At 30.1% G+C, this 22,311-nt stretch overlaps 3 protein-coding genes across 4 annotated transcripts; all 3 read right to left on the reverse strand.

Annotated features, from left to right (window-relative positions):
* Positions 1-4,018: 4,018 nt before the first annotated feature.
* On the reverse strand, positions 4,019-6,637 carry LOC112685441. The gene has a single exon (XM_025557327.1). It carries the CDS (start codon positions 6,635-6,637, stop codon positions 4,019-4,021), a length of 2,619 nt encoding a protein of 872 aa, XP_025413112.1.
* Positions 6,638-10,008: 3,371 nt separating this feature from the next.
* On the reverse strand, positions 10,009-10,697 carry LOC112685440. The gene is made up of 2 exons (XM_025557326.1): positions 10,502-10,697; positions 10,009-10,456 (listed from the first exon to the last, which is right to left on the reverse strand). The coding sequence occupies exons 1-2, from the start codon at positions 10,555-10,557 to the stop codon at positions 10,102-10,104; spliced, it is 411 nt and encodes a 136-aa protein (XP_025413111.1). The 5' UTR covers positions 10,558-10,697; the 3' UTR covers positions 10,009-10,101.
* Positions 10,698-13,639: 2,942 nt separating this feature from the next.
* LOC112685442 (serine/threonine-protein kinase minibrain-like) lies at positions 13,640-22,135 on the reverse strand. Of its 2 annotated transcripts, XM_025557329.1 has the most exons (11): positions 22,042-22,135; positions 21,542-21,765; positions 19,220-19,446; positions 18,475-18,705; positions 18,239-18,386; positions 17,890-18,176; positions 17,536-17,682; positions 17,213-17,473; positions 16,915-17,128; positions 16,629-16,706; positions 14,390-14,478 (listed from the first exon to the last, which is right to left on the reverse strand). In XM_025557329.1, the coding sequence occupies exons 2-10, from the start codon at positions 21,672-21,674 to the stop codon at positions 16,672-16,674; spliced, it is 1,683 nt and encodes a 560-aa protein (XP_025413114.1). In that variant the 5' UTR covers positions 21,675-21,765; positions 22,042-22,135; the 3' UTR covers positions 14,390-14,478; positions 16,629-16,671. The 2 variants fall into 2 exon arrangements, with proteins under 2 accessions (XP_025413113.1, XP_025413114.1); XM_025557328.1 differs by lacking the exon at positions 16,629-16,706 and having other exon boundaries at positions 13,640-14,478.
* Between the last annotated feature and the right edge of the window lie 176 nt (positions 22,136-22,311).

Here is a 22,311-nt window from a genome sequence, read left to right on the forward strand (position 1 = left end):
TACTTATTAATTTGTAAACATATTTATATTTTATAAACTGTGGATCAAAAACCACAGAATATTATATATATTATGTGATAAAAATATCTTGTGATTAAGATTATATTGACACTTTTTTAAGTAAATTTGAATATGTAATATAATAATTATTTCTCCTTCACATGCACTCAACTATTTGAGATTAGTTACTTGAATCTTTCGCTTCCAAATGTTTTAATATTTTACAACAATTTAATGTGTGGGGAGGTTTAATTAGAGATAATCTCCATTGAATTATTAATACTATCACTTAAATCATCATTCGCTATTGTGGAAAATAAAGCGCAAAAGTGTATTTCTACACCCCTAAATCATCTTTTTCACATCAATTCAGGTGCCCATCAGGAAAACATTTTATTTGCTCCTCAGAGACTTCAATTAACAATAAATATTATTATGCAATAATTGCATAATATGCAATATATGACAAGCCCGTTTCAGGTAAGATACAAATGAAATGCTATAGGGAATCTAAAAATTTATTAAAGGAAGAAAGAAGGATTGGTATTGACAATGTGCATTAGATGGATGGAGAGTTAAAATAGTAGTTTGAGGAAGGTAATAGAATTTGGAAGAGGATAGTTAATCAGTCATGTAATATTTAAAAATTTTTTTTCAGTTGTATACAGTATTTTATGAATTATATATTATTATGTTATTTTAGTAATATTAGTACCAAGAAACATTTTTTAATTAAACACGTATTTCGAATCATTATATTCTAGTTTGTAACATAATTATAATACGAGTATAATAATATTATAAATATCGAGTAGATTTTACTAAAAAAAAAAATTTAATTAAATCTTCAAATAAAAAAAAATTCAGAAATGTATATATATCTAGAATATAAACTTGGCAACATAGCGTACAGGAACATTCACAATTGTTCGTTTTTTGGCTAAAAAAAATTCTTTGATAAGCAACAGTCGTTCGCAATCGTGTTATAAAAAAGGTAAAACGTTTGAAATCGTTCGCTACCCTTACATTAAGATACGATCGACACGTGTGACGGCACAAGGTGCCAAAATCAGAACGGTGCGTGAGAGACGTCAAAATTAGATTATCTACTATAGATATATATATAAAAAAAAAAAACAATTCTGTGCAGGCACAAGTCATAGAAATGAAACTTCCGCGATAACAGTCGTGGTGGTATCAACGGTTATTTCGTACATCGATAAATTGGAGATGGTAAAAGATAAAGCAGCCAAACTTTTATTGTACTTTTATTAACTATTCCGTGTAGATAGCTTGTTCGATGAATTTTTCTACGCTTGATATGTACATTTATTCAGTGGTCATCATCGATGTGTCGTGGAAGATTTTTAATCATGGTGTCCGCACTAACCGGCACATTGATAATCTGGCCATATATACCGCATTGACCATTAACACGACGCAATCTCCTGATCTGCATAAAGGGAATACGAGGCGAAATCAATCTTTCTGATATTCATAGGCGTATCTAGGGGGGATTGGGGGGCTTAGCCCCCCTCCCTCCGTGTGAATATTAGCCCCCCCCAGAATTATTTGTATTATTTTTGCTCATTTCGTCGAGTAGTCTTATTTTCATTTAGTTTAGTTTTTTTTTTTTTTTTTTTATTATTATTATTATTGTTTTTGCAGCCCCCCAATATATTTGATCACCCTACGCCACTTTAATGATAGTGATCAACACTATTCTGATCAACTCGATCAGTATGAATTTTTTATGAATTTAACGAGTACATTACGGTGCACCGTAGTTAAAATGCGTATACACTTTAAAAACGAATTATAACCGGAAACGAATGTACGATTTTGAATCTTACCAGATATCTGAAGCTTGTACTAAACGTCAATATAAAACTATTAACAAACAACAATTATTTGAAATATTATTATAAATTCTTAAAAATCTTAATTTTTATTATACCTGTGTGCATTCTGTTATTACTACGTAAAATAATAAAAAAATTTTAAAACACAGTTTTTGCGGTATGCAGCCGCATATGTTACGAGATAGATAGCCGTAAGTAAGATTGGACACCTTGAAATATTTTTCCATAGCCGCCGTATAACCCGCCCGGAGTGCGCATTCCGTAAGCTTATAGAGTACGGATTACTTGTCCACGTGTACAAGACTATGGCCGGCAAAACATTCGGGATGGAAAATAGGTAATGAATAGGTTTTTTTCGACTATCAAATTTTCAAATTTCAAATGCACCAGGCGTTTAAAAATCATTCAATTTTATTTGAAAAAGAAAACCGTTGAACCCTGAACGCACCTGTCTGGCTACGGTCTCGCGCGTTTATCGGTACCGGAGAAAAACGCAATAACGCTGGCCCCTAGAAATGTGATTGTTGATAATCTCGGGCAACGCAACGCTGCTGTACACCTAACAACAATAAATTATTATAACAATATCTAGGCATTATTATTAACGTGCGTGTTGTTACCATTGATCGCAATCCCTCCCGTACGGCATAGTACATTATTATTATTGAACGAACGAGTGGTGTACCAAGTGACGATCCTGATTCGACATGTCGGTTTACGAACGTGTAGGGAACGTTCCTCGGACGGCGATAGCGGGGCCGGCACCACCGGTATACCGCGGCCACCAGCATTACGACGATGTCGTACACGCCGCCCGGTATTTCATGTACGGGTATTACATGACGCTGGTCGGGGCCCCGCAAGAGGCGTGGCGCTCATTCACAGATGGCGCGCAGTACACGCATGTGGACGGCCAAGGGCCCGCGGAGGCGCGCGACCTGAGGCCCGCCGTTGGCCACCGTCAGATCCACGAGAACATCGTGTACCAGCGGTTCGCCGAATGTGAGTTGCTCGTGCGGTCGGTGGACGTGCAGCTCACGTCCGCAGGATGCGTGGTGCTGGTCACCGGCCACATAAGCCGCAGGAACGGTCCGCCGGTCCGGTTCGTCCAGTCTTTGGTGTTGGAGGAACGTGCCGTCCGGCATCACAATCCGGCCATCCGGTACGCCATCAGCAATGCCATTCTCAAGGTGTACACCGTCGCTCCCGGTGGCATCGCGGCCGTCCACTGAATCACTAATCGCCCGTATAATAGTTGCCGCCAATAATGTAATGTTGTACTTTTCGAAATATAATTGTTCGCCGAAGAAATTCAATAGCCTCTTAATTGTTCCGGGTGCAGATGGGTCGCTGCCACCAGCCCAAGTCTTGCGGATTATAATGATAGTAATTTATATTAATCCTGTCAAACAAAGCACTAGTATAATGCGTCCAGTACCGGCTCAAGGATTTCCGGGGCCTAGTGCGAAATATTTTTTTTATACGAAAGGGTCATACTCGATGGCGTATACGGAAAATATTTTCTGGCTACTATGGACAGAGTTAAACTGCCACTGCTATCTAAAAATTACTAACAAGACACAGTAGGTACCAGTGGCTTATATAGGTTTTCATTTCAGGGGGAGGCCGATTATGTATTTGATTTTTGCGTGGAAGGGAAAGAGGAAGCACACTATTACGAAAAAAATTACTTTAACAGTATAAAACTTCTCGACTGTCTTTATATCATCAGAGAAATAAACTCAATTTTTTTAATGATTTATTATTTTTTAAAAATATAAAAACTACATTGTAATAAACAAATTTTTTATTAGAGTCACTCAAAATTGTCTCAACTGATCACATTATTTACGTAATTCCTATAGTAAGTATAATCCTGTATTTATGAACAAAGGATATATGATGTAGTACTTGACTATTTAATATATATATATATATATATATACTAGCTGACCCGTCAATGCTTTGCTATTGCTAGATTTCAGTACATTTATATATGTTTAGGAATATGTGAAAAGTTTGATATGAATTATATCAGATATTTAATTTGATTAATTTGTTTAATATAATTTTATATATACGTGTGGAATATATTTGTTTCGTTATGATGTATGATGTATGATTTTTATTTTTTTTGTTAATTATATCAATTTGTCTTAAATATTAAATATTTCTGGATACACCACGTTAAGTGTCTCACCTTCTGGGGCCATCACAAATAGATTTTGTTTGCATGTGACACGTGACAGAGCTACGTACAATTGACCATGGGAAAAACACTGGACGGTTAAGTCTAAACCTGCAACGTTTAATGTTTGACCTTGTGCCATATTAATAGTCATTGCAAAGCTTAATTTCACAAGAAATTGGAGCCGTTTGAACTGAAATGGCAAATTGGTTGGTATCATTGGTATTCTAGGAACCAAGACCATTTCCCCAGCTCTGCAGCCAGTAAGGATTATACACTCAAGCAGACAGTTTTTTAAAGACTTTATTTGTAATCTTGTACCGTTGCATAATTTAGGTGGACTTAAGTTACGAAGTAAAATTATAGGAGACCCTATTTTTAGAATTAATTTGTGTGGTGGGGTCCCTGAAGGTGATAAAGAATTTAAAAATTCAGTTGGATAATGTATCGCCTCCTCTGCATCTAAAACAGTGTCAATGGAATAGTAAACTTTTGTTGGTGCGTTGAATTTTAACAGTATCATGTTATTTATTTTATTGACTTGATCGTTAGTTGGTGACAATATTGCTCTTTCTTGAAACCAACTTGGCGTTTTAGTCGAAATATTAGGTAAATCTGGGTAAACATTTTCAATTAGGTCCATCAAATTAGACATCAAAAAACAAAGCTCAGACAGATCAATTTTACCATTTCTAGTCAGTGACTGACCATTACCAACATGGAGTAAAGCATCAGCAGAAGTTTTATTTCCTTGGTCAGATGATAATATTCTCATATTAGTTTTCAGTTTCAATTTAGTTATGTCTGGCCAAATGTAAGATCTCTTTAATGATGCATTGACTTCATCAGCTCTCGTTCCTCTTACTACAACTGGCAAGATTTGACGAAAATCTCCAGAAAATAAGACTGTACAGCCACCCATTAATGTATTTTTATTACGTAAGTCCCGCAAGGTTCTATCCAATGCCTCAACCGAGCTTTTGTGGGACATGGATGCTTCGTCCCAAACAATAAATACACTATCCCGCATCAATTGAGCAGTGTTGCTTTGTTTGGATATATTACAGACACTTGATGTGTCGTCGTAGGACATTTTTAGCGGGATCTTGAAAGTGCTATGCGCAGTTCGACCACCTTCTAAAAGCGTAGCTGCAATTCCAGATGAAGTCACAGCAAGAGCGATTTTTCTGTCTGTTCTTATTTTGACGAGCAATAAGTTAATTAAAAATGTTTTTCCTGTACCTCCAGGGGCATCAAGGAAAAATGTTTTGCCTTCGTAATTATTAATAGATGTCATTACTGCGTCATAAACCGTTTTCTGATCAGAGTTTAAACGTCTCTCATTTTGAACGACCTGTAATAGACGGACACTATCGTAGGACGTCTCTCGCAAGTATTCAGTATTGGTATTCAGATCTATATTGTTCGATAGAATTAATCCAAAATCAGTGATATTTTTGCCAGAAACTGATTGCACCACTTTATTCAACTCAAGTAAAGCTTCATTAAAAATATTTTCATCGTAATTTATATCATCTGATGGACATTCTTTTTGTTTTCGAAACAATACGTCTTCAGCCATACTTGCACGATGATTTTGCCAAAGTCTTATCGGGTCTGTTACTTGGCAAAATACTATCAAAATGGCAAATAAATATCTTATAGACGGTGAAGTACAACATACAGTAGCTTCAGATAATGTGTTTTCCCATTGTAAATCATCTTCTAACAAACCCATTGCTTTGCATGCTTCTTGAAATGTATCGTACGTCACTCCTTGCACAGTTCGTAGACTTGCAAAAGAAATTGGACCTTTGATCACGTGGAGTAACATTCTTAAGTAAAAACATTCACTGTTATTCGGATGAACTACATACACTCTGCCAAGGGTATCAGTTTTTTTTACCCCAGGATGATTTTCGACGGGGGTTCCTCGTTTTTGTCGTTGGAAATTTTTGATAGATTGATTCCAAGTATAATAATTTGGAACCTTGTCATATGTTATGGTTTTAGCAAATTCGTCTTTAGCACATAATTTGAAAAAAGCAGTCATTGTAGTATCACGTGGATTGTTCACAATGTCATTGACATTATGTTGTGTAAAAAAAACCCTTTGTCCATTCTCTAAGTGAACTACCAAGTGAATAATAGCAGGCGCTCGTTTGTGTACATCAAAAGATAAAATACGCCAAACCGCTTCAGAACTACATATGTATCGACCAGATTGAAATTGTTCCACTTCATTTCGATTGTCTAAACTAAATGTAGCTTGATCACTACCTTTGTTTATATATTTGGTAATATATTTTATTGATTTTACAGAGCTACACAGTTCCACGTTTATGTGTGCGTCAAATATTTTAAGCAACAGTGGGTTGTAAGGGACTACCCACCTGTTATCAATATCATTATTTCGAATTATAGCAATTTGTCCGCCTTCTTCAGGTGATAGTCTCCGATATTTGGGGTAACCATCATCGCCAGTTGATGTGTGACTCTGAAATAATTTTGGAAATTTTTTTGAGCACCTTCCCTCCGTGATACACGGAGAGTTTGTATTTAAAACTCCACATGGTCCATGAATCATGTGTCTGACTACAGAGTTGGATACAATAATGGATCATCTTCTTTGTTTGGCAACTCTGCTGAAATCACATTGTCAATTTGGTCTGGTGTTATTTTATTTTTAAGCCATAATAGAAGATGAATGTGTGGTAAGCCACGTTTCTGCCACTCGACCGTATACATAAAACAACATGGTTCACCAAATATATTAGCTTTATTAATGAGAGTCAATAGTTTTTGTATTTTCAAATGAAACACCCTATTGACTATGTCATATCTGTCTTGCGGCTGTGCGTTAGGATGAAGATTAGTTTTAATCTCTTCCCAGTTTGGATTACATGTTACAGTGATAAATAGGTCAGGTTTGCCATAATTTTTTACATAGGTCATTGCGTCTTGTGTCTTTTCGTGAAGATATCGTGGTCCACCAGTAAATGATGATGGTAGAATTACTAATTGTCCAATTTCGGTACTCGGCTCATTTGATTTCAAGGCATCTTGCAAATGTATATAATTTTCAGCACATAATGTTGTCTGATTGTTTCGTATGTACGCTAAACGTTCTGATTCTATTTTAGAATATTGATCGACTAAACATTGGTTTAACAACATACCATATCTGAGTAACATATTGCAATTGTTTTGTCTTTCCATAATGCGATAACAGTAATAATTCATACACGAAACGGTTTTTTGTAATGGAACTCCAGTATGAGGGTCAATTTGATGAATATCGATAGAATATCCATCTTCACCACGACATAACATTAGAGGATATTGCAGGCTGTCATAAGACCTGTGAATTTCAGATATTTTTTTAAGATTATCGTCTCGGCTACACAGTACAATATCTCGTTTATGAAATTGTTGGCCAGATATCACTACGGCTACCTCGCTTGTAGATGGCGCATTATAACGTCCCATTATAACGACTATTTAATATATATATATATATATGTCTACTGGACTATTTCTATTATAAAATATGCTATGAATAAAATTTACTCGTATTATACAATTATAATTTATTTATTTATTATATAATTAACTCTTAATAATAAGCATTGAACCATAAATTAAGAACCTTAAAACATTTTAATGAACTATTGAAGTACAATTGAATAAAATAAATGCAACAAAGTTGAAATAATTTTTCTATTTTTTTTTTTTTTTATAAAATTATTTTTAAATAAGCATAAAGCACCATTTAAATATAACAAACATTTAAAATAATTTTCAAGTTTTTTGAAATATTTTGAGAGGAGAAGGGCTGTAGCCCACTAGGCACCCCCCTATATACACCAATGGTCATACTCCCACTTGTACAAATTACTTTAATTTTGATTTTGACAATTTTTATCATAAATATAGAATAATCGTTGAATGCCAATTTAATCTAATCTTACTTTACCTGCAACTTCATGTTTAGTAGAAAGATCTTTCAGGTAATATTTTCTATATTATATTTCTCATTTTTTATTCGGTATATTATTCTCAAAATAAATTGCCATTATATTTTTAGTACATTACGTCATTTAAAGACATGGCTGAGAAGCAGAATGGGAAATTAAAGTTTAAGTAGTTTAGGTCTGATTAATATTCATCGACAAAGATATAAAATTAAAGAATTTTTTTAACAGCAATTAGAAGGTATTATTGAAAAGTTTAGACTGAGTTCTAGGCGGTTGGCATTGCTTTTCAATGATTAATAATGTATTGATGTAAACAATAATACACATTTTTATTAGAAGTAATAAATAAAATGAATTATGTTCTAAATATATTTTGTTATACTTATTATTGATAATAAATAATATATGTCATATAATTAGTGTTAAGGGGGTGTGAGGAGCAAAGCCCCCCCACAGCTTATATTGACACTAAAAATATTTTGCACCTAGTGAGCTACATCTCTGCGGGCGTGCCTGTCCCTCCCCCCTCTAAATAGCGGACACCTCTAAATAACGGACAAAATTATAGCGACCAAGAGTTCCGATATTTAGAGGTTTCACTGTATTCGTTATAAAATTGACGTAGATTAAAATCTACATTTTAATAAAAATTATTTTAGATATTAGTTAGGGTGAACGTGGTTCCAGTGAAAAAATATAGCTGGTGTACGCAAAAAAAAGAAATAGTAGAGGAGCTCCGTTCCCCTGCGCCCCCCCCCCCCCCCAATTCGAGCTCTGTTTATATACCTACATATAATATGTATATAGTTAACTGTTTATGATATATTACATAAATGTCATATTATGAGTCATATTAAAATATTCTGATTTATAGTATAATCTATAATAGTACATTGCTATATGATTATTAAAAGTTTTAATTCTTGGTTTTCCAATATATTTACACAGTACCTTTTAGACTTTACGTTTATATTATTTCTCTACAAATACTTTTGTAAAAATATTCGTTTGTATACATTTTCTCTAAAAATGTACCGCCCCCTCAAACTTCCGCCCGGGGCAAATGTCTCTTCCCCCTTTAATGCACCCCTGGGCAGCAGGGTATGCTCTTGCTGACCCAGGCTAATTTAAATAGATTTGTTAGAACCAAACAGTCCTAGCTACCGTAAAGGGGTTTCGTCAATTGCGCCGAATTTGGGACACTACCTGTATAGTATACATCTATTGCGTCGGTATAAAAAAGGTATATTAAAAAGGTATACATCTATTGCGCTGGTATAAAAAAGGTATATTAAATAGGAATACATCTATTGCGCTGGTATTAAAAAAGTTATATTAGTTAAAAGTAAATAAAATTATTAATTTATTTAATTTATTAATTAAATTAATTAATACTATTTCCATTATAAATTTAAGCACGAGCCACGACAACTAAACGAACGACTATACAAACAACGCGTGGAATTATACTGCACAATACTATGGATTCACCTATAACCTAACGGTATTTTTCCACATTTTGTAATTTGTTTTATCTTCAAGTAATACAATAATATAACTCAAACTAACCTATGATATAGATAATATATTAGATTAAAACACGTAAAAATGATATGTAGTTATAATAGAAATAGTATTATAGACGTTTATATATATGATATTTAAGAATCGATCAGCGTAATTGACGTACACCATTTATTACATTAAAATATCGATCGGCGCAATTGATGTACACAATTTATAACATTGGAATATCGATCGGCGCAGTTGATGTATACCTTTTTTCTATCCCATAATTTTACTTTTTTTACCTGCGATTTTCGGCGCAATTGATGTATGCCCACCGTAAAACACTCAATAAAAAAAAAAATGAGCCGTCGCGGGACGCCTGGCAGATGTGAAACATCAAAAAATTTTTATTGTAATAATGTTGAAAATAGATGGTGAATAAGATGACTATGAAATAATTTTTAAATTAATATCATAAGACTATTTTGTTTTTTATTTGCATATGAAGTACTTAAAAGATTTACAAAGACATACAAAAATATACAAATGTAATAATGTAACTACTCTAATCAATATTATCTGTTGCTTCGTCAGTTATTTCTGTGACAGTAGCAGTTAATGCTTCTAATGGTACAATTGCTGGTATCAATGTAACAATTGGACGATGATAACTGAAATAAGCAACAAAAGTACGTGACATAACGTTATCAAGGTACCTTGTGAATACTCCATCTATAGCAGTTCCATATCTGGTTGTTGCTTCTCTTGGATCGATATTAATATGCAAACTAAATTTTTCTTGAAGAAACGTAATTAATTGTAATGAATTGTCTCTTGCGAAATTTACATTAAAATCTCCTGCTAAAAGTAATGGTAATTTATCCAAATTATCTTTCAAAAGCATCGATCCTTCGTGACTATATGGAAGTAATCGCCGATGTAAAAATGCAATGATATCGTTAATTTTTTGATTGGGTGAAATGTATACAATGACCATGAGAAATTCTCTTCCGTCATCCATAACAATTTAAAAAGCACACAGGTCACCTACAGGCGATGCACTGTCTCGTTCCATTATATTTGCAATATTTTCACTGTCACTGTCACTCATATTTCATTAGAAAATATATATATTACAACGGTCCGTTCAAAACAACATAATATAAAATATACATACACGTAACAATATAATCAACGTAATATACTATAAATTTATTTATACGCAACAATAGGTGTACATATTATACGTTTATAAATCGTATAAAAATAGATAAGCCGATACAGCGCACATAGAGAGGAAATCGCCGAGCTTCGGAGAATTGAGCCGACGAGCTATGAGTGGGGAGTCGCCACGGCACAGTCGGTCTTACTACTGTACCGCGCCATAAGATGTTTCTCATCAAAAATGGGCCGAAAAAAATATTCACTGTCCTAGATTTGAAGCTCTGCGCACGCCTATAAAGCTAACATTTAGGTTAATGTTAATTTTTTTTTAATAACAATACAATCTTTTTTTTTATCACCATAAGTTGTAGTGATAAAGCTATTAGAAAAGAAGTAAACCGTGAAAACATTATGAGCTATGGGAGGGAAGACCTACTCGTTTACTTATGGCAGTTAAATAACATTGTAATTATTAAATATTAATCAATTATGACAAGATTTAATTTTGGTTATTCGGTGTATCTTATACAACATTTGTTTTGGAACTATATTCAACTTAAGTGAAAAATGTTTATAAGAAAATATTACACCATTGATGGTTAGGTTAGGTTAAACTGGCACTTCAGCAATATACGACATTCTTATTCGCTCAACTCTCAAATTGTCAATTTCGGTACATATACCACCCATCATTCGAATCTTACCATGTACATACAACAATCAAATAACGACAACAACAGAAAAAACATGTAATATATTCGTTAACTGAGGTGAATAATATGCATTTATGCAGTGAATACTGATTCATATGTTTGTGTTTCTTACAAATTACGAGCGTGAAACATTGTAAACATCAATAATTGTGAGCGCTATTCAGCGTCGTATAGAATTTTTTTTTTTTTTTTAGTAAAATTACGATAACGAAAAACGATTAAAAGCACAAAATAGAGCAAAGTAGAATGAGTGCACCAGCGCACACTAACAAATAAAAGAGGTTGTTATCATTTTGGATTGATTTTTATGATTTAACACTATTCACAGTTATTTTTTATATACTATATTTATATAATGTATATAATATAAATAAATATATTACACAACTTATATACATATGCAACTGTGTGTATAAATATTATAATTTATTATCAGTATTTTTATAATCAATGTTATTAAGTACTAACAATTATTTTAAAGGGTTTGTTTCACAGTAACTTATTGTTATAATATTAATAATAGGTCCACAATCATTACCTACTCAATAAAAAAATATTAGTAAAAAATCACGTCAATGAATGTTTGTAGTTCTGCAGAGAAACTATAAATAGCATTGATTAATATATGTATATAATATTAAAAACACTATTTGATCAATTTATTAATAATACCATAGTAATTTCTGTAATTTCTCATTCATTTAATCTATAAGCATGTGAATTTGAATGATTGTGTGTGTGTGTGTGTGTGTGTGTGTGTGTGTGTGTGTGTGTGATATATATATATATGTAATACTACATATATGCAGATCATTTGTCATGCACAATATTTCTTTTAAAACACAAAGTTACAATAAAAAAATAAAATAAAAACGTTTTCCTATAATAAATATAATTATTATTATTAATTATATTATATGAACATCACATATAATATCTAGTCTATGTACACAACAGTCTTTAATAAAAAAAAAAAAGAAAAAAAATATATAAATCAAATTATAATTAATAATAAATGATCATAATATAAAATGAAAAAAAAAATAATGTTAAGGATATTCCACCCTGTTCTATCACAATAATTTTATTTCTTTTTATATATATATATATATATATATATATATATATATACATGCTCAAATAAAAAAACAAAACTACCTTGGTGGCAATATTAAAATATAATCAAAAATTAACTACACAAATTGCGTACAAGTATGGTGTGTATGTGTTTATGTTGTGTATGTATTTTTGTATGTGTTTATTAGACAATATTAATGACAACATACAATAGTGTTACACAATTTTTAACAGCTCTTTAAATTGAAATTGAACAAAAAGTTATAGAAAACATTTACTGTTTTCGCACTATGGCAGTGGCAACGCATAAAAATCTTCAGGGTAATAATCTCATAGAACATCTATATATAATATATGAATAAAAATACTAATAGTCCAGGAAGACATAATAATAAAAATTGTGTTCAACATAACATGAATATTATTGTAAATAATATGTCATATGTGAATGTAGTTTGATAAAAAAAAGAATTATCTGAAAGAAATTATTCTCAAGTAATGTAGTCTATATGCAAACATCAATTTTGGGCCATTTTTATCTTATGCAATTTATTATTGTTTTGTAGAAAAATTAAACAAATTATTTTTATGCACTGTCATAAATAATTAAAATATTAATAACTGACTTTTTCAATAATTCTAAAATGAAAAATGTGATCCATAAAAATTAATTTATTTTTAATTATTTTTTTTTTTTTTTTTGTGTATATACTGTTTACCCAAAACAAATATCAAAACTATTATATAATATCCAGAGCATCCCAAAAATTTGTATAAATAAAAGGAAGTAATATATAAAAGCCACAGATAAGTCCACAGTAAAAGCACCAAAACATTGGTATTATTATTTAATACAGAAAATGCTCATGGTTATATGATTAGTTGCATAAAATATTTGTATCTGGGTTTTATTTTTTATTTTATTAAATTTAATATATTTGACATAAATTTTATTCGATATTATTATAACATACAACGAAAGTATAAAAATAATAAGGTTCAATTTCGTTGTTTGCTTAGTAATAAATTGATTAAAAAATTTACATTTTTAAAATTATATATCTACATTTATATATTATAATATTATACACTAGTTTTTAATCACGTTGAAATAGATTGATGGGTTGTGAGTAAAGAGTAAAATACAAATTTAAAATATTTTTAGAGTAAAATACAAGTTAAAATATTTTATTCTGTAATGCCAATAAGAAATAGTTTGAGGTAGTTTTAAATGGATATGTGTAAACGGTATACATACAGATAAAAATGGCAAGTATGTTTGACACATTAAGTTTCAATTACATTTATTACATAGGTTAACACAAATGTTTAAACTCTGTTAAATTACATACATACATACTGATAAATGATCTTTAAAAAAACTGTTAAAAAAGTCATTTTCGTCTTAATTAAAACAAATTAATTTAAAAAAAAAAACAAATTTGTCACTACTCAACACAAATACTATCACCTGGTTTTAAAAATTATATACTCTTCCCTTTAAGAAAAATCACAGTTATTCGATTTTTACATGAAAAAAAAAATTACATATAAATCATCTCATCTTTACTTAATACAATTTGATCATGTTATATTTATTGCTACTGGACTCTGCCCTATACATACCCCAATCATGTCATCTTGCTCTTGTTTTGTCCGATTGGAATGGGATGGTGGAACACAAGCAACAGGCTGTTGTACTGATGGTGGTGGGTGATTATGCAATGAATGCAATGAACGTGGAGGTTGTGATTGTATCGGCTGATATGGGTGATGTTGTGGATGTAGGAACGGCAAGGAGGTGGGTCGACAATGAACCATAGCACCTGCTGCAGATGCTGGATTCATAGGGTAAACAGTAGCATGGTGAGGTAAATTATGTCTAACCATTGGTGCTGTTTGGTAACCATGGTACATAGAAGCGATGGGCGGAGGGTCACAATCCATAGTAGTTCTACCTCGACATTGACCTGATCGCAATCTTATTGCTATAAAAAAAAAAATTGTTATTATAATTTACATTATACATGTTTAATATAAACACTAATAAGAAAAGTTCATTTAAACTGTCATAATAATGAGTTAACCACTAATAAAGCAATGATACTATGATATAAAAATAACACAGATGTTCTCAATTCTAAAATAATATGCAAGATTTAAAATGGCTTTAATTTATTCATGACAAAAACAAAGAAAATCAATAAATTTTTTTTTCCATGTTCCAATTTTTCAAATTTTAATACCTATTTGATTTTCAAAACAATATCAATACTATTATACAGGTCATAATTATTCAATTTTAATGATTATTTCATAAAAACTATTTATAAATTTAGTATTAATTTACACCAAATTATTGAGCAAATCATTTTAAAACCCACACAATTTTCATGCATTTACTATAATAACTTATGACATAAATAAAAACAAATTCTAACATAATACAATTATTATGAACTATATAGCAGGAGTGGCCAACCGGCCAACTGCAAGATGAATTCAAGTCAATTGCAACACCCTTTGGTATTTTCTTGAATCTTTGAATTTTTTTCAGAAAACAAATAAAATATTTTTTTTTGAAAATTTGTGTATCTTCGTATATCCCACAAGTATAAAAATGAAATTATCAAATTAAATTCAAGCACAAACATCTCATTAAATGATTAAATTAACATAATAATAGTGGTAGTAATAAAAGTAGTAGTATAGTTATAGTAGTAAATAGTAATAAGTAAAAGTAATAATTTGAAATAAAATTTATTAAAATACGTGTAGTGTGAAACTGTGAATTTATACTGTAAATTAAAAGTAATAAAAGAATTGTAACATACATGTCCATTGTACATATAATTTATTTTTTAATTATGAATAACATTTTTTTTTTTTTTTTTGGTCTTTTGCGACAACCTAGAAAAACTTGGAGGTCGATAAGAAGTCTAAAAAAGTTGCCCACCTCTGCTATATAGTATACACAAAACAATACAATAGCAACATATTTCTTTAAAATAGTAACTTATAAGGAATTGTTTTCCCTATTTGAAACTAAACTGTCTCAGTTTATGAATTAACTATATAATTCAAAAATAAAATAAATAGGCTAAAATAAATTACTACAAAAATTCTTCTAAACAACTAATATAATTTCATAAAAATATTTACTTATTTTAAGTTTGAGTTAAATAAGCTATATTTAAATACATACACTAACTTGTAACTAATATTGTGAAACTGTTATTAATGTTAAAATGTAAATTAATTAAAGCATCTTTGATATGAGTAATGTTTCTTTATAAAAATTATAATTAAATTAAATATTAATTATTTATAATGTTAACATAATAGATTTATAATTTAAATTGTAATAAATAAATCATAATTTATTGCATTAACATAATATAATTAAATCAATAGAATTTTGAACATAGTTTTGATTTAAATTTATTATTATCTATTAAAACATTTATTAATAGCTTTGACTCTCCATTCAAGAATAAGCACTAGTTAAAATGCTGTTTAAATCAATATTATATAAATGATTCTTTAAATAAAAATCTTCATAATTACAAGCACCAATAAAATACAATACCAAACTTAAAAATAGTTACCATAAAAAATTAAAAAAAAAAAAATAAATAAAATAGAAGTTTCTAGTAACTGAAAGCAAAGTAGCCTTAATTTATTACAAGAATTTATTTTACACAGTAGAAACTATTAATAACTCAAATTACACAAGAAATCTGTTAGTAAAATTAAAATCTAATGAACCCAGTAGTATGTTAGTCTTGTAGTTAACATTGACATATCAGATAACATAACTATTTTCACAGACCCCTTTAATGTTATAGCAAGTAGTTTTTACTTTATTTACATAATGTATAAATCTAAGGCTAATTTTTATAACTAAATGAAATTAATTGTGCAATATTTTTTGTAATGCTACTCATTGTTAATAAAAAATCAACAAATACTTAAACCAAATGTGTTAGTAAAATTACATAAATAAACTGAAATTCAATAGTCTAATAAAACTGTATGGAACAATAATATACTATATAAATAATGAAATAACAAATTAAGATGAATGATACAAATAAATAACAAAAACCACACAACACGTTAATAAGAATTGACTTACACTTTTTTGAAATCTAATATGTTGACCCAAAGTTTAGCAATAGTCATCGAGCGTAAAAATGTGAAGGGAAAGTGTTTCCTTTGAGGTAGGCAAAAACAAAAACAAAATATAATAATTTATAACCAATGTAATGTATTTAAATTTATCTTCAAAACATATTTATACATTAAATTATCTACAATTCAATAGACTTATTAAAAAACTAAGCCTTTATGTAAGATTGGATACTCAAAAAATATTCCCTTAACAAAATGATGTCAAAAAAAGCTAAATTACACATTCTTACCAGATGATTGCACATTTGTATCTCCTGGGCCATTATTATTAGGTAAACTATTAAAAGGTGGACTAGCACCTAAGCTGTGTAGTCCAGCTTGAGCAATACCACTAGCTGTGTTGGTGCTTTCTTCAGAAGTCCTTTTAAAGAAATTATGTTGTAATGCATAATATGGAGTAATTCGAGTTTTGGGATCATAATCTAACATTCGAACTATAAGATCCTAGAAAAAAAAAAAATCAAAAACAATTTATGAGTAAAAAAAAAAAAAATTAATTAATTTAACAAAAACTAATAAAATACTAACTTTAAATTTAAGATAGTCAGATACTGAATGTCCAGGTTCACCTAATCGTCTAGCATATGGACCTCCGGTTTCGACACCTAGTATATCATGTAATCTTCGACCACCAGGATTTCTATACTTTTTAGCATCTTTGGGTTTTTTAAGCGTATATGATTCAACACCAGGCATTTTATCAAAATATTTATAAGCTTTTTGCGCTTGGTCAAGTATATGTTTAGGTGGCATTCCCAAGACTTCAATGATTTTATTCATCTGGTCAACCTAAAAAAAAATTATATACTTTAAAGATTTTTTTTTCTTTTAATATTCATGATAAGACATACTTCATTTGTTCCACTAAACAATGGTTCTCCAGTATGCATTTCTACTAATATACATCCTAAGCTCCACATGTCAATCGCTAAGTCATATGGAATACCGAGTAAGACTTCTGGTGAACGGTAAAAACGTGATTGAATATATTGATAAATCTGTAACAAACATTTAAACATTAAATAGCTTTAAAGTGATAGTATAATTATAGTAAGCTTCTTCTTCTTTAAAGAAAACCTCAAGTTCCTGGGGATTAGAGAGGGAGAACAACTGGCGAAGAACAGAGAATTGTGGAGAGGTGTAGTAGAAGCGGCGATGGACCTTCAAGGCCCGGAATAAGCCAAAAAAAAAAAAAAAAAGCTTACTCTTTGGCCAAGTTGACAAGATGAACCAAAGTCTACTATCTTAATTGCAGATCTTTTAGGATTGCATAACAATATATTTTCTGGTTTCAGATCACAATGTATGATGGACAGGTCCGGTGTGGATAGGAACAACAGAGCCGTGCACAGTTGAGCAGCAAATTTACGGGTAAGATTTAAAGAAACACCTTTAAAATTGGTGTTTCTAATCAAATCGTATAAGTTATATGATAATAACTCAAATACCAGGCACAAATGATTACGCCACATAAAATGTCGCTTAAGTTTAACTGTAAATAATAAAAATTTCATAAATTAATAACTGAAACAAATTATAAAAAATTATATATACCAATGTAATATTTGTTGTCAACATCAGCTCTATTCATCATTTCTAAGAGTCTAACTTCAATTTGAGCTTGATTTAGGAATGGTTTTTTGTTCTTTATAATTTTAATAGCTACATAACAATCTTCTTCTTCATCACGAGCCTTTACAACCTATTAAAAATTAAAACAAAAATTATTTTAAAAAATAACATTTATCAATATAATATAAATTATATATTTCAAAATATATGTTACTTACTTGTCCAAATGATCCTTTTCCCAGTAAAGACATGATTTCATAACGATCCAAAAACTTTTCACCGCTTCTAATTATATAATCATGATTATCATCATCATGGCCATCATTATATACTCTTCTTTCTTTCTTGTTAGCTACAGGACCTTCCATAGAGGCTCCATTGTTTTGAGGTTGGCTACTCAATCCAACTGCTCCACCACCAGCTCTTTTCTTTTTCTTAGCATAATAGACCTAATTAAATTAAAATTAATTAAAAATAGTTATTTTAATACTTAAATATTGTTGTATAAGAAACTAAACCTACCAAGTTGAATAATTTATTAAACATAACTGGTCATGTGTTATTGTAATAGAATATTAATTAAAGTAAAATAAAGTTTTGTTAATAGGAAAATGTTTTTGAATCTTTAATAGTACTGTATACTTAAAAGTACACAATCTAATGATAATATAATTACTTATATAAATTATCTTGAAATTCAAGACCCTCAAGTAACTATAATTATTATTTATCTTTGATAAAATGTAATATATACTACTTAAACAAAAATACTTATTAAGCAATTTTAATAAAATAAAGATGGTTTTTAACTGAAAATGTTCCTAATTGAATACTCACACTATCAATAAAATATAAATTTAGATTGTGTCTATTTTTACTGAATTATTTCCAGAGAGTAATATTTACTTAAAACATAATGGACTTATTTTAAATAGTTGTGTAAATTAATAGTTACTACAATACCTCATTAATAAATTTATAAGTTTTGATCAAGTCCACTGAAAGTTTTCTTAATGGAGCAGTTGATGGATCTCTAAAATGAGGTGGTATTCTAGCTTGCATTGCATGGATATCAGCATGTACTGGAGCAATACCACCAACCATAGGTAACTGGTCTTCAGCAACAAGTCTTCCATACAAGGGACCGCCACCAAAACCAAAATTACTATCTTGAGATCCTTGTCCATGACCTTAATAAATTAATAATAATAAATAATACTGTTAATATTGGAACGAAAAATTAACATATTTTAAATTCAAATCATAGTTTAAAAACATCTAACAGGTTTTTACTTTACTGAAAAATTGTAAAATTTAAAATATTATCAATATACCTAGTTAACTTCATTTGTATACAGTAAGAAAATTATTGTTCCTGTATAATGAACATATAATACAAGATGTACCTAATTAAATAATATTAATATTTAAAATATTGTTTCGAATTTCGAAGATTGTAGCAACATTTATAAATATAAAATAATAAAAATATAATTAATTAATATGAAACTAAATAATTGAATAATTTAGTTTTTAAATTTTATACTGTATGGGATACGTATCAGTTATATAATTAATTTTACAGTTAATTATATTACTTTCTTAAAACTATTAATGAATAAGATGGTATCTATTAACATAATAAATGTTTTCTAATTTACTAATACGCATACATAATGTAAGCTTTTCAAAGTAGAAGTCGGAATTTTAAATGTGTAGACTGATTAACCAAATTCTATAAATAGTTATAACAGCAAAGCGACTCTATTTTTAGAGTGTCATCTAATCCCCAACCATATGCCTGCTAGTGTATTGATTAAAACATACAAGAAACTAAGAACACTAATTTAAAATAAGTAATGTAAAGAACAATCTAAACTTTGAATACATGAAAATATATTTACAATACCTAAATATTATATTCAAAAGTAAAAAAAAAAAAATTCTCCGACCAAATGCAAAAATATAACCTTTACACTATAATTGTATTGTTACTTATTATCTTACACAAATAAACTACTATTGTAATTTATCCACAACACATTTTATTGAAAATAGTAAACACGTAATTTTCATAGGAACAAGATTTGTACAAAATATTAAATAACACAATAAACCAAATGCCTATTAGGCATTATTACCTATATTACCTAACAGTATAAACTGGGATAAAAACTAAAAATATATAGTGTTTAAAAGATATAATAACATTGCAAAATACATATTTATTATCAGAAAGTATTTACAGCAAATAAAAGTTAAAATTAAGACATAAAATATAGATTTAAATATTTTAGATAGACAATAACCTATATATATATATATATAAATCTATTTATGAAAAATATATAAATCTATTTATGAAGAATATATAATAATCTCTCGAATATTCCATTGCTATTTATTTTATAAGTTTATTTTTATGAACTTTAATAAAATCATTTGAAAAATTTCATGAAATAAATAAAATTTGTAATTAGTTTTAAATGGTATTAAACACTTTTCATGTACAAAATTTCAATTATTTAAAAATCCAATCTACAATAAAAAAGCATATATAAAAAGGCTGTTAAACTATGTGTACCTATTGAGTACCCATACACAATACTTATTAATATTCTATAATAGTAAATGTTGTTCAAATGGTTTACATTTAATAAGTATTAACAATTAATCTGTTGGTAGAAGAATAAGTTATTTTTCCACTTTCAGAAGTTAGAATTAGCTGATTAAAACTAAATTAAAATAAAATAATATTTTTTTTTTTTTTTTTAAGAAACTGAATAAGGTAATTTAACTTGATTGACAGTTAATTATTTTAATAATAAACATCATTAATAACTTAAATTCAATAAGATTTAGGGATGATTTAAAGAAATTTATACATAGGTAAGTCTTACTCTACTCTATGCATTATTTAACATACTACATAGGCACAAAACAATCTAAGATAAGCACTTTTTTTTAAACAATAAAACAAAAACAAGAAAAATATGTTAATCAAAACAGTTAACTAAACATGTGTTACATAGATTTCATTGTGCACAAAAATATTCAAGGACACTACCAACATCTGGCAAAAATTATTTCATAACACTAATCCTAATGATACTGCCAAGACACAGTGCATGACAATTAATTCAATAACATGACAAATGGGTCTTGGGACAATATCCCATAGAAAGAACTGGGAAGCACCATAATAGGTATAGAAAACTTGATGCATAATTTACAGAATCTTTCAACATTAAGATTTTAATCACTAACAAAAAAAATTACACTTACCTTTGTTTTTCTGCTTATCAACCATCATAAAAGGTTCGTGTTTGTGCCAACTATCGGCTTGCTTAGCTCCATTACTGCCGTCCATATCTCGATTGGACGCCAGCAAACTGTTGCCGGCGCTCAAGAGCACCATTCACCCAAGCGCATCATGTTACAATAATTGTCGAGATAAAATAATGTTTGGAATTAGCGTACTGTCGATGGTACAGTGTTGCAGTGAGAATCTGTAGATGGGAAGCCGAAAAAAGAAATACATAAATAACTTTGGCATATCAGAAGAGAGGAGATGTACAAAGTATATTTGCTGTTTGAATTCAGTAATCGTTTAACAAGCAGCACAGTCGTGTCCCCCATACACACCGCAAGATTTAGCCAACGACATTGTTGCTACCCCCGTTGGCTGAACGCGGGTAAAAAAAAAAACTACCAGCCGCCGGGTGCCGTGAATGGGGCAGTTGGGTCAAAGTTCGAGGGAATAAGAAAGGAAAAAAAACACTTACACGAACGAACCGGTCGTGTCGGAGTTGGCTGATCGCTGGCTGCAAGACCACGACGCCGATATGAAGCGCAGCCGTTACGCGACGGTGGGCATGTATGCCCTTTTTAGGCAGTATCGCACGTCGGCCGGCGGTAACGCGACATGGCTCTAGGACGATCTGCTTTCCCGCGCCGATCACAACCCAGTCACCGCGACTACGCACTAAACACTATACCGATGACGCGACGCCCGCAAGCACGGTTTTCACGACGACGACGACGACCACGACCAC

Source organism: Sipha flava, unplaced genomic scaffold (genome assembly GCF_003268045.1).
Source record: "Sipha flava isolate LNK unplaced genomic scaffold, YSA_version1 276_pilon_pilon, whole genome shotgun sequence".
NCBI lineage: Eukaryota > Metazoa > Arthropoda > Insecta > Hemiptera > Aphididae > Sipha > Sipha flava.

Coding starts and splice junctions, on each gene's coding strand:
- LOC112685441 (XM_025557327.1), bottom strand. CDS start 6,637: ATGATTCATGGACCATGTGGAGTTTTAAATACAAACTCTCCGTGTATC.
- LOC112685440 (XM_025557326.1), bottom strand. CDS start 10,557: ATGGATGACGGAAGAGAATTTCTCATGGTCATTGTATACATTTCACCC. Junction 10,457..10,501: donor TACATTTCACCCAATCAAAA/AATTAACGATAT, acceptor ATTACTTCCATA/TAGTCACGAAGGATCGATGC.
- LOC112685442 (XM_025557328.1), bottom strand. CDS start 21,674: ATGGTGCTCTTGAGCGCCGGCAACAGTTTGCTGGCGTCCAATCGAGAT. Junction 17,683..17,889: donor CTTGTCAACTTGGCCAAAGA/GTAAGCTTTTTT, acceptor TGTTTGTTACAG/ATTTATCAATATATTCAATC. Junction 17,474..17,535: donor TGTTTAGTGGAACAAATGAA/GTATGTCTTATC, acceptor ATTTTTTTTTAG/GTTGACCAGATGAATAAAAT.